Consider the following 12881-nt stretch of genomic DNA (forward strand, 5'->3'; position numbering starts at 1 on the left):
AATGCCGAAACCTACCCACAAGTACCGCCACCAGTAACCCGGTCACCCTCTGCTCCTTGACCTCCTGGATGCGTGGTTTGTCTCCCGGGGCGACGGCTTTGCTCATCACAGTAAGGGCATTGACATGGGTCACAGAGCGCACGGTGGCCGCAGGCATCCACGGCAAACCAAAGAGAGCGCTGGTGCCACCCAGAGTCACGATGAGTAACAAATCCAAATGGAAACCGGAACCCTTCACCAGCATACGCTCTTTTTTACTGACTATCAATCTGCAGGAACATAGAGAGGGATTTTTATACTTCCACAATATGAATGAGATCTAAATATTGCTTTTCGTTTTACTTTTATAGGCATAGTTTTGCAAAAAATTAAAATTTTTGATTATTTACTCACAAACCTGTAGACATTTCTTTCACAAATTAAGATAACAGATCTGGGGCACCATTGACTCCCATAGTACAGGGTTCCCACACCTTAGGTGCAAATCCCCCTCAAATTCAAGGACTAAATGTGGGTACACATTTCGAGTGAGAACAAGGTTAACTTTTAAGATATAATGTTACAGTTCCCTTTTGAGGGAACTCGTGCTGCGTCACTGTGGGACACTGTGGGCATCTGAATGTGTATATCAAATTCAACCAATGGTGAGGCTTAACGACAAAGACAGGGTGATGCATGAGCCAGGAAATATATCGCGATCTGAAATATTGCCAAAGACGGCGTTACAGGGACGCAGGAAGTATGGCAAGGGAGACGCAGCGTCTCGTTCCCTTCTCAGGGAACAACAGTTACATACGTAACCCGAGACGTTTTCATGTGTCAAACACATCTATGCAAAAAAGCATTTTGGTATGAATCAAGATTCGCATACAGAAGATATAAGCATTTAAAGCGAACAGTTTAGCACGTGTGCTTAAAAAGAATTTTTATGATATTATCCTACACTACACAGGGAATAATATGGATATTTTCCAGAAAACTTCATGCATAAAATAGATTCAAGCACTTTCAATGACCTGTATCTATGTATGTATATTTTCTAAAACTTCTCAGGGCCTTGAATTTTTCCACAGATTCACAAACTTTCAAGGATTTCAAGGACCCGTGGGAACCCTGATAGTATTATTTTTTTCCTACAATGGAAGTCAATGGTGCCCCAGATCTGCTTGGTTACAAAGTTTGCTCAAAATATCTTCCTTTGTATTCAGCAGAAATTTATACAAGTTTGGAACAACTTGAGGATGAGTAAAATGAAATTTTTCAGTGAACTATCCCTTTAAAAATGTATCCAGTATGAACAAACAATGTATGAACTCACGTGGTGATTTGTGTCTCCATGAAGATGAGGATAAATACGAGCAGAGCTGGGAGGATGCTAGCAAACATCATCCAGATAGGAAACTGTTTATCCGTGCCCAAAGGGTTGACTATCCAACCTCGCTTCTCAGGACTCGTCACAGACAAACCTCGAGGTACACTCAGTTTCTGCAGGGTTGAGCATTAAAATATAAATGCATTTAAAAATACTAAAACTAGATTTGACATTGTGTTAGCAATCAAAAGTCTCACCTGTGTGTATGTGTCTCGAATACTGTAATCTACCAGCACCATGATAAGAATCGCAATGGGAACTCCGAAATCTCCAATAATTCTTCTTAGCTGTGACATAGACAAAAAATAAAGGTGTTAGATGTAAACTGTTGATTTCTTTCTGACAGGAACTTGATCAAACAACCAAATCTTACCCTGCCCGGAAAGAAAGCACTGTTTTTGAACTTGCGCAGGTAGTAGGCGATGAAGAACGTTCCAAACATGAGGACCAACGACAGCAGAGCCGTATTGGGCTCCCCAACCACCTTTACCATCTCGTGTGAGCTGCTGTTCACCGCTGATGGACTGAAGGTAATGTTCCTCACGCTAAAGTTATACACCATTGATCCATTGAAATCAACAACCTCACCGGAGCAGCGACTAAGAGGATGTTCCTGAAAGATCTAAAGGCCAGGAACACATCAACCGTTAGGTGGACGTTATGCGGATGCATATTTTAGCCTGAGCAAAGATGTGAATGAGCACCTTGACCAGTTTTGAGAAGGTCTCGTAGATGAAGATGAGAGAGATGAGGAAGGAGAAGATCTCCTGGGTGAAACGGGAGACGAATCGGACCAGGAAGCTGCCCTCGAACGCCACCATCAACCCCACGATGATAATAAGCCAGAATCCGATCCATACCCGACCCGTAAGGTACTCCATGTCGTTGTTCTTACAGAACTGCAAAAGACATAAAATGGTTGTGATGCTTTTTTCCCGCTTTGTAACATTTGGCAGCCGCTTTTATCCAATCATATTATCAGTATTCCTGTAGCTTAATTGGTTGAGCATTGTGTTAAAGAGGACATTTCACAAGACCTTTTTAAGATGTAAAATAAATCTTTGGTGTCCCCAGAGTGCGTATGTGAAGTTTTAGCATAAAATACCATAAAGATAATTTATTATAGCATGTTAAAATTGTCACCTTATGGGTATGAGCAAAAATGTGCCGTTTTTGGGTGTGTCACTTTAAATGCAAATGAGCTGATAACTGGCGTAGCTCTTTAAAGTTTTTCACAAAAGTGTCTTTAAAGTTAAAAATTTAAGTTAAAAATAATACATTTAAAATTTTTTTATAGCAGTTCATATTTATTGTAATAAATAAAAATAATGCAATAAAGTATATATTTATTTTCTACATAAAATTAATCTAAAAAATTAGGTTTGTGGTTTTACCAACAACGGCCACTAGGTGTCATTGGTTTGCTTCTTACTCTTGTCACAAATTAATAAATTACTGTCACTGCATTATTCTACTGCTAAAAGGTTATAAAAAATATGCAAATTACATTTTTAGACCTTTCTAATGATATATAGGTGGTCGTGATAGATTTAAAAATGACATGAAAAATATTAAACTAAACTCGGGTGTTCTGCTCACGGATTGATCCCAAAGGAACACACACAAAAACAAACAAAAATGTATAGCTTGAATGTTTTTGAATGCATAAATGTAAACGTAAATTAGCACGTATGCTTCCTGAAATCAAACTTATGACGTTTGCACTGCTAACGCATGCACAACAGGAACACTAGAGTTAACTCACAGAGAAGAAGGCTTCTTCAAACACAAGGATTGGTCCAGAGAAGCCCACCACCAGAAGAGGTTGTGCCCCGAGTAGACAAAACAACACACCCTGAACACACGTGGCCACGATCAGCTCCGACACACCAATCAGGCCATCGGTCTTCTCACCTGCACGCAGGACAGATCAGAGCTCTTATACGTGAATTATTCAACATATCAAGTCCATACAAGGGGACACAAACAGTCTAGAGTTTAAGGGCATCTAATCTAAAACACTTACTAGGATCAGACTCACTGATAATCATTGTGTGTCACAACCACAAATGATTTGATAAAAAAACTGTGTTATTAATGCTATCCAAGTGATATTGATCTCAAGCATTTAGCATATAAATTTGCAAAGACTTGCAGATTTTGCATGCTAGGGCACACATGAGTGTTAACTTACCCAGCAGCCCTCCAAATGTGATCGCCGGGGAAAGAGCGGCAAAATAGATGAAGATGACGGCAGCCATGCACTGGGGGTTAAGCGCATCTTTAAAGTCGCTGATGTACTTCGGGTAGCGTCGTTGCGCGTCACGGATCAGCCCACCGAAGAGACGGCCTGTGCGTCGTAAAGGGTCGTCTTCAGGCTTTAAGGGCGCCAACAGGGCCTCTGATGGAGACATAAGACAAGAGGTTACTATTAATATGAGATAGGATTATTAATATAACCCATACAATAACCATAAAGGTTGCAAAACAGAAAAAACTAAATAAGCAAACTTTGTAAAACAAAAGTGAAACAAACAAACAAACCCTTTAACTAAGGGGACAATTATACAACATCTTATAAGTTTTGCCGGTTATTTTTGGTGGCTGGGTCCTGAAAACGCAAACTTTTAAAAACATTTTAAAACAACGCTGTTATCCTTTCCGTTTTAATGACAAATCTGTGAAAATTGTGACATCATGTGCATATGCATCATTGTTTTCAGTCAACAGGCATGTGCGAATACTTAACAATAATGGCCCCCTACAGGACTGCATTTGTGCTACTTGAGATAGCAAATTTATTAACTTTTCCCACCATTGACGAGTTATCTTGTCAATTAAGAGAAAAAAATTGCATAAAAAATACGTGTTCCTGATGAATTTTTATGTTAATCTGCAATACAGTAATTATCCACTAGATGGCATATCACTCAATTTATGAAAAAAAAACTAAAGCCAAAATGTTATTTACTAATTTTAAACTCTGTCGGTACATTCACACGGGGCGTAAGCGTTAACGCTTAACGGAAGGCTTGTCTGAAGCGTGGCCAACAGCCAATCACTGTGGCCGCAACACAAGCTCCGGTCTTCCATAAACGTAATTGGCTGGCTCTGCATAGGTTATTTGCATAAGGCAATATGATTGGCTTATGCACGCGTTGCCGCTTGAAAAGTTGAGAAATGTTCAAATTTCTTCCGCGAGCAACGGCACTGACACGGCGCCGACGGATCCACAATTCAGTTCGCCAACGCTTGACGTCACCCATTAAAAGTGAATGGGAAGCGTCAAGCTTACGCCCCGTGTGAATGTTTTGATAATCCTTCTAAATCTGATATTTAAAAAAATTCCTTAACAAAAATGCAATTATTTCAGCTTTTTGCTAAAAAATTTGTATTTTTAAAGAAGAATACCCATATTTAAGAGTTTATAAGAAGGGAAAAAAAAATATAGAAAGATGAAATGTTTTGCCCATTTCGTTTGTTTGTTTGAAAGCAGAGGGTCTGTTCTTTCATTTGATATATTTGTATGTTTATTTATTTTTAGAAGAAAATTTTCCTGGAAGGCATTTTGTGAAACTTTTGTGAAAATCACCAAAAATGCTGGTGGTAACTTAAAAAAAAAAAGGCTGGCGGGAATAAGTTTCTCCAACAAAATTTACTACATTTTTCAGCTTTATAATCCATGATCACACATTGTCCATCTGAACAAAATTGCTTGATGCTTTCACCATCTTGATTGTTTGTATTTACAGCTTTATAGAAGCATGTGTATGCGAGCAAGCATGTAGTGTTTCTTTTCAAAGTAACATCGCCATCTACTGGCCTGGCACACATAATACAGCGTTTTAAGTGATTTCTGTGTATCTGCCTGAACAAGGATTGTTTGTTGCGTGTACTTGAAATGGTTCAAAAGTGCAAAGGAAAAATATTTCTGTTTTCAGCACAATCATTGTCGTATTAAAGTGCACAAAACAAAGTCAACACTTGACCAAAGCTACAGAGGTGATTTCAGACCTTTCTCTTCAAGACTTTTGGACTCTTTGGACAGCATTGCCACCCCTTGTTCCTCTCTCTTGCGGAGCATCTCTCTTTGGAAGTGTGCAACAGAGCGCAGGAGCTCTTCATCGCCCAGCTCTGATGGAGGAAGCACAATGCTGCAGTCCAGAAAACTGTTGATGGCATTCAGCAGGTCTTGTCGGTCGTCTGCCAGATATGCAGATTCATGAAATTGCTGGAAAAGATCAAATCTCATTTCAGAATTGATACTCCTGCTTGGAAGTAACCAAAAGTTCAAGCTTGCTTACCTTGTCGGACATGAGCGTTGAAATGGAGCGCCCGATCTGATGGTAGTCTATGCTGGTGGTGGGAGGCCCAAGCAGCACGAAGAGGAACCGCGCAGGAACCGGTACTTCCAACACAGAGTCCAGCTGCACCGCCTCCAGTAGCCGAACAAACGCCATAGTGGGCTGCTCCAGGAAATCAACGCAGCCTATAAAGAAAGGATATCGAATGAACTTCCTGTTTTGTTAAATAATTCAAGTTTTTTTCTTTAAGGTACGCTGTGATATCTTACCAACAAGCACAACAGTAGCCTCAGCATCTTCTGGAATTTTCTCTAGAAGCTTCAGTTCATGTTTGGATTTGGATTTGTGCATGCCTATAGCCGAAGCAGACTCTTTCTGTAAAATAAAAAAATAACCAGATTATTCATTATTCATTGATAGCGTGTTTTTTGGTTGTGACCAGAACTTTAATATATTCTGCATCCAAAATGTGCCTTCCACGCAAACGCGTGTTCCACACAAGTTGAAAATGTTCAACTAAAGCAGAAAATTCAAATTAAATCCATGAGTAATCTAGAGCGAGGAATGCTTATATATACATAATTATTATACACAGTACACAAACATATATGATGTAAACAAAAACTTTTATTCTGCAAACGATTAATCGCGATTTATCGTTATGCAGTCCTAAATGTAACTCCTTCTGTACACCCTTGCTTCATCAAGTATATGCAGATATATGAATATGCAAATTAGTCTCTGGCTTCACTCAGTCACAACAGATCAAACAACCTGATCCACTCTGTCAACACATTGATGTGATTGGTTACATCATGCTTGTGATGTAAAAACCAGGGGCTTTAAAAACTTGATTTTCACCGAGGGGAACTTTATGGAGATATTAAATAAGGGTGGTCCCTAATGGGACAGCCAAAATAGTATAGTTTTATATCATGGTGATGATACATAATATAGGCTACTATATTCTTGTGGTGTAGACTAGTTAAGTAGCCTGGTTAGTACAACGCAATCTCATGGTAATGGTGCGTACTACACAGTATTGGTTTTACACCAAAAGATTACATACAAAATCAAGGCAAAGACGCAAATTCATGCAAGGCAATGCGAATGCCGTGAATTGGGTGCCGTGACTGCAACCGACACGTGCTGTTTGCATCAAACGCGTCTTCTGCCCCAATGTTGAATACACGCTTCGCATTTGTTGTGTGCTTAGCATAATGCTGATGCAAATTTGATTAATTGTGCTAAAAGACTACATACAAAGTTAAGGCAAGGACTAGAATAGATGCAAATTTGTGCGCGAAGATGCAAATGCCGCAAATTGGGGGCAGCGATTGCCACGAACACGCGCTATTTGCCTCAAACGCGTCTTCCACGAGCAGAAAATATGAAGTTAAATCCCACGAGTAATCAAGAACGAGGAATGCAATGCTTTGCTTTTGATGTGCACACAGCATTAGTTTTACACCAAAAGATTACATACAAAATCAAGGAAAAGACGCAAATAGACACAAATTCGTGAGGGGTGATGCGAATGCCGCGAATTGGGAGCCACGATTACCACAAACCAGAGATGCTCACAAGTCTCTGAGCTCGAGTCCGAGTCAAGTCTGAAGTCTTTGAGCTTGAGTCCAAGTCAAGTCTGAAGTCTCTGGGCTTGAGTCCAAGTCAAGTTTCAAGTCTCGTTGTAACAAATAAAACTCTAATAACAAATAAAGAAATTATAAACATTTATAAAAAAGAACAAAGTTGCACATTAAGTAAGTTCTAAAATTAGCATTAGGTACAGAAATCGAATTAAATGGATAATAACACTGTCTTTATTGTACAAATTAATTATTATTATTATTAGAGCAATAGAAGTGATTTTCTGTCTTGGGTTGTTTGATTAAAATTAATGACACAGACTTAAGGAGGTTAATTGGGGTTACTGTCTCTTTAAGAACAAAAAAGCACAGGCTGGTTTCTGACTGGTTTCTTAAGACATAAACGAATGTTTTTATTAGAAAAAGAATACTGTGAGATCATTTTGTGTGTATGTGCCCTGTCAAGAAAAGAAAGATTTTATGTTGACTTAACTTTTGAAACACTTCTCTCTGTATGTGCACTACTGAGGGCACTTAAACATGTGCTCAAACACAGGCGGAGGGCGAAATTCCAAACAGCGCTTCAGGAAGAAGATACAGCAGTCGCTTCACATAAAAACGTTGCGCTGTTTTTCATTGCTCTATTCAGCAAATGTATGTTAATGGACTACACTACAGTATGACACAAAGTAGCGCAACTCTGGACCTGACTGGAGCTGGACCGGACACAATTAACCGCATGTGCGTACAGAAATCTGCTCACTTGAGCGCCTTTTTTGCGGTTAAATTGTTTAACCATTTAAACAATTGCAAGCCTTAGAAACACGTTATTGATAAACTTACCCTATTTAAATTGCACATTAATCCGCGAATCGCATGCAAGCCGAACCGCGGATCCGTCACAGCACTACCCAAAGCTTCAGATGAATGGCACAGCAGCGGCTGGTGCAGTCGACATGTATGTTCGCGGCCGCGCGCGCGAAGCAGATACGTCACGTTTACGTCGTGGGCAGGTTGTAGGTAACGGAGGGAGGGGTATGACAGCGAGCTAATCAGACGTTTCCTAAAAATAAACATTGTTCACAAGTCGCGCGGCTCGAGTCCGAGTCGAGTCTGAAGTCTTTGAGGACGAGTCTCAAACTCGAGTCCCCATCTCTGCCACAAACACGCGCTATAGTTGCCTCAAACATGTCTTCCATGCAAGTCGAAAATATTTAACTCTAGCAGAAAATTTGAAGTTAAATCCAACAAGTATTCTAGAACTAGGAATACGATGCTTGTTTTTGGTGTGCACACATCATTAGTTTTACGCCGGTTTCACACCGCATGCGTGAGCAGCGCGTAAGCAGCGCGTGTTTTTTTCGGCGCCCATGTTAACAAGTTAAAGCATGTACACCGCACGCGTGAGCAGCGCGTGCCTGCGTGGCAGGAGCGTCGCTGAAGCAGCAGTGCTGCTATCGTTTCGGCGTCGGCTCTATTTTTGCTGCGCTGCTCACGCTCAATTAAAGTGACAGGGCATTGTTTATAGTTTAAATGGTCGTGGATTGACGCGAAAAAGGGTAATTTTACAATAAAATCACGAATGTGAAGCTAAGTGTGTTTGAAACAGTCATGACTTTGAGCAATTTAAAAGAAAGCAATGAAATATTAACACACTGTTGCCAGAAGACTGTGTTCATTCACTTTCTGCCCAGCAAATGAGTCCTCATCTATCTTAATAATCTTCAGAGAAATAGATTAATCTATAAATTTAAATCTTATGCTTAAACTGTTGAAGGGAAACACGATCGACTGCTATATGCCGTCAATCACTGAGTGAATTCTTTATTTTATCGTAAAACTTCAGAGAAACAGATTTTATAATGTGCCATGGGCTTTTTATGTCTATAATTGTGTTTTGTGTCTATATCTGTCATTACACCGACCAGAACAGCACGAAAACAATGTGGATTAAACAAATTATATAATTATATAAATTACACTGACCTTCAAAAAGCGTCTTAAAGAGGTTTTGCTCATAAATGCATGTAAAATAAAGTAATGTGAACTTGAGATTTTTATACTGTTATTTAAACTGCACAGTATGTGCTGCAAACGCAGCCGGTGTGAAAGCACAATGGCCACGCGCAGCAAACGCTCTCCTCACGCGCTGCTCACGCTACGCATACGCGTTGCTCACGCATGCGGTGTGAAACAGGCGTTACACCAAAAGATTACATTCAAAACCAAGGCAAAGACGCAAATAGACGCAAATTCGTGCGGGGCCATGCGAATGGCGCGAAATGGGTGCCGCGACTGCAACAAACACATGCTTTTTGCCTCAAACGTGTCTTGCACGCAAGTTAAAAATATTCAACTCAAGCAGAAAATTCGAAGTTAAATCCCACAAGTAATCTAGAGTGAGGAATGCAATGTTTTGCTTTTGCCGTGTACACCGCATTAGTTTTACACCAAAAGATTACATTCAAAACGAAGGCAAAGACGCAAATAGACGCAAAATCCTGCGGGGCCATGCGAATGGCACGAATTGGGTGCCGCGACTGCAACCAACACATGCTTTTTGCCACAAAATTCGAAGTTAAATCCCATGAATAATATAGAGCGAGGAAAGCAATGCTTTGCTTTTGGTGTGTATAAGCAATAGTGATGCTGGCTTAGCAAATGCTACTAAAAATCACAAAGACCCTAGAAAAAAACAACAACTTTCACTTTGAACAAAAATCAATCTTTAGAAACGCACCAAAATAAGATACATTTCCTCACCGACAAACATGACTGAAATAAGACCAATTACCTCATTCTTCTCAATGTCGATGTGAAGCGCGCCGTCTTGACCGGATCCCATAAGAGGCTCGGTGACCGAGAGTTCGGGGACAGACAGATGATTACTGCTGGTCTGGTGATGATTGATCAGGGAGCCCATACTCGCCGCGGAGATGTTTCTGGGGAAGGAGCTGTGCTCCTTCTCATCGCTCGGGTGACTAAGAGAAGGTGAGCAAGGGAGCCAGCGGGTAAGAGACTGCAAACGGTCATGTGTGGATCAACAGGATGGGCGATGAGTGTTTAAGTTAGAAAGTGGAAAAGCATTTCATAGATCATATCAATATTGAGATAAAGGATTCTAAAATGAATCCAGCGGTTCAATCCCCAAGGACCTTACTCAGTCAATATTAAACATATCAAGGTTATTTTCCACACAATGTTCTTGACATTATGTAGGATGATTTATGTAGAACACAGTAAATCACCAACTGGGTCACAAGAACTGTTAACATTGTTAATATGTGAAAACCACCTACTTGTATACATAGCGTTGTGGACTATTGGCCTCCTCATGTGTAAGTCGCTTTATATATTTTGTAAATACACGTAATAAACGCAAATGTACCTGTGTTTGAGTAAGAGAGCACGTAGGACATTCGCTCTGTCCTCGGCTTTGATTTGATCCGAGATGATCATTTGTTCAACCACCTGGTGAGCGATGCCAGGCAACGTCTTCTGGTCCAAGTCCAACAGCACGGCTCCTAATGAAGACATAAAAACAAAACGTTTGATAACTATTGGTAAACATACTGATTGAATGTTCAATTATATCACAAAATAGTTGCAATAATGCTAACTTTATTTATCAAATGGTGCCAAAAATGATGAACCTTTAAATGCAAATATTGGGTCTTTGGAGACCCAGGATGTCATTAGTGCATCATTTTGACGTTGTATTGTTTTTGGCATCTGTTTAATGATAAAAAGAAGTCAAATTATGCTATATTTTAGCATTTTGAAAATATTAGGACAGTATAAGGACACATTCCAGGTCGCTAAAGACCCAAATATGTAATAATAATAATAATTGCAAAACATTCATGCATTTAAAGGATTTTTTTGGTTAGAAACATGACAAGCGACAAGATACCTAAAGAATAAAATAATGAAGCACACAAACAAAATTTGTATTATAAAATGGATGTGGATATGTAAGTATTTTCAAAGCAATCAAAGTAATTAAATAAAGTAAAGTAGTTCAGCAGTGTGTAAAAAAGATAGATGGATACTTAAAATAAGTTTTATGCTGACACAAAAGCTAATCGTGAAAGTTCAACCAGGTGCTGCTGACCATGAGAGATGGTCCTTCTCAGCTCCAACAAACTGCGGAAGGACAGCGATGCCACGTGCGGTTTTCCCCAGCGGTCCGTTTCTTCCTCTACATCTTCTTCAAACTTGATCCAGCGAGCCGTTTCTCTCCACTGCATCTCTTGGTTTTTATCCATGATGAGCTCATTGAGCTCCACAAACACCTGATGAAATCAAACATAAAAAAACATTTATATGACAAAATATATAATTAAAGCGGTATATTTGAAAATCATTGGCTTTTCTAGAAAAACGAGAAAGCATTGGTTTGGAGTTCCCCATGTGTGTACAATAATTTAGGCATCAAAACATCGGCACATCCAGTTCTGACCTTTTGGTGCCGAGCAACCCGTCTGGAGAAATCCAAAAGCACCATGTTGTTTGTTCAAAAGGCAGAGCGTGAGATCACGACAGTTTGAAGACACGACGGGTGTCGCTCAAAAGTACGAGGGTCCATAAGTACCCGACTAGTTTACCTGTTAGAGGTGCATGTGAGGGGTGTTAATAAAACATGTGCGTTTTGAGTGTGATGGCGCGCGGTGTCCGGTTACCCGAGCTGGTCTTTCCTTTATTCTCAGATGTGTGAAAGGGAAGAACTTCATTTATTTTTAATCAGGTCCTGCCCCCTAAAAATCTTCCTCATTCTGTGTGGGAATGTTTTAACTTAAGTGAGATGAGGATTTGGGGAAGGTATCCGTGCAGATACCTGAAACCCAGCTTGTCACGTCAAAGATGTCGGTATTGTACCATACTGGGTTGAAGTGTTGCGAACATTCGTTTACTTTAAAACAAATGACCATATTAAATTTATTTTATTAAAAGGAATTGATAACCATCCTTTGCAAGATATCAGAAAAAGTATAAACCCAATTTTTTACTTGTCAAACCTGAAAATGCATCTTACCTCATGTGGCGTTCGGTCCAGTTTGCGAATGCGTGTGCTGGGCTCCTTGTAATCTTTGCTGAGGTGCACCACCTGACCCTTTGCACTTTTCCTAACCAGATGTCGACGGACCCCGGGAACGTCTTCAAAACGATGGCCTAAAAACATAATACACACATGCTTATATACAAAACTGTTTATACATAACATTGATTTTTTTACATTTAAAGGGGACATGATGAAAATCTGACTTTTTCCATTTTTAAGTGCTATAGTTGGGTCCCCAGTGCTTTAATCGACCTAGAAAATGTGAAAAAGATGAGCTCAGTGATGTTGCATGTGAAAAAAAAGTTCATTGAAATTTGGCTCCCCTTGTGATGTCAGAAGGGGATGATACCGCCCCTTTATCTGCACTAACCACAGCACTGCAATTTAGTGCAGAGATCAGCTCATTTGCATTTAAAAAGACACAACCAAAAAGGTTGGGACAACAGTTATTATACAAACATTTCAAGTTAAAAAAAAATTTCAACAAATTGTGTCTTAAAGGATTAGTCCATTTTCTTAAAAGAAAAATCCAGATAATTTACTCACCACCATGT

At 39.7% G+C, this 12881-nt stretch overlaps 1 protein-coding gene across 4 annotated transcripts in view; it reads right to left on the minus strand.

The window, feature by feature from the left end:
• slc4a2b (solute carrier family 4 member 2b) overlaps nt 1-12881 on the minus strand; it is a 59660-nt gene that overhangs the window by 4145 nt on the left and 42634 nt on the right. For all 4 annotated transcript variants that reach the window (XM_065258580.2, XM_073813144.1, XM_065258579.2 and 1 more), the window contains 14 exons: nt 12301-12437; nt 11380-11560; nt 10654-10789; nt 10060-10246; nt 5946-6051; nt 5677-5861; nt 5387-5603; nt 3567-3773; nt 3138-3286; nt 2077-2271; nt 1746-1994; nt 1570-1659; nt 1319-1485; nt 16-269 (listed from right to left, as the gene is read on the minus strand). In XM_065258580.2, coding sequence (XP_065114652.1) covers nt 16-269; nt 1319-1485; nt 1570-1659; nt 1746-1994; nt 2077-2271; nt 3138-3286; nt 3567-3773; nt 5387-5603; nt 5677-5861; nt 5946-6051; nt 10060-10246; nt 10654-10789; nt 11380-11560; nt 12301-12437 — 2460 coding nt within the window. The remainder of the gene's footprint in view (nt 1-15; nt 270-1318; nt 1486-1569; nt 1660-1745; nt 1995-2076; nt 2272-3137; nt 3287-3566; nt 3774-5386; nt 5604-5676; nt 5862-5945; nt 6052-10059; nt 10247-10653; nt 10790-11379; nt 11561-12300; nt 12438-12881) is intronic.

This window comes from Paramisgurnus dabryanus, chromosome 22 (assembly GCF_030506205.2).
Source record: "Paramisgurnus dabryanus chromosome 22, PD_genome_1.1, whole genome shotgun sequence".
Lineage (NCBI taxonomy): Eukaryota > Metazoa > Chordata > Actinopteri > Cypriniformes > Cobitidae > Paramisgurnus > Paramisgurnus dabryanus.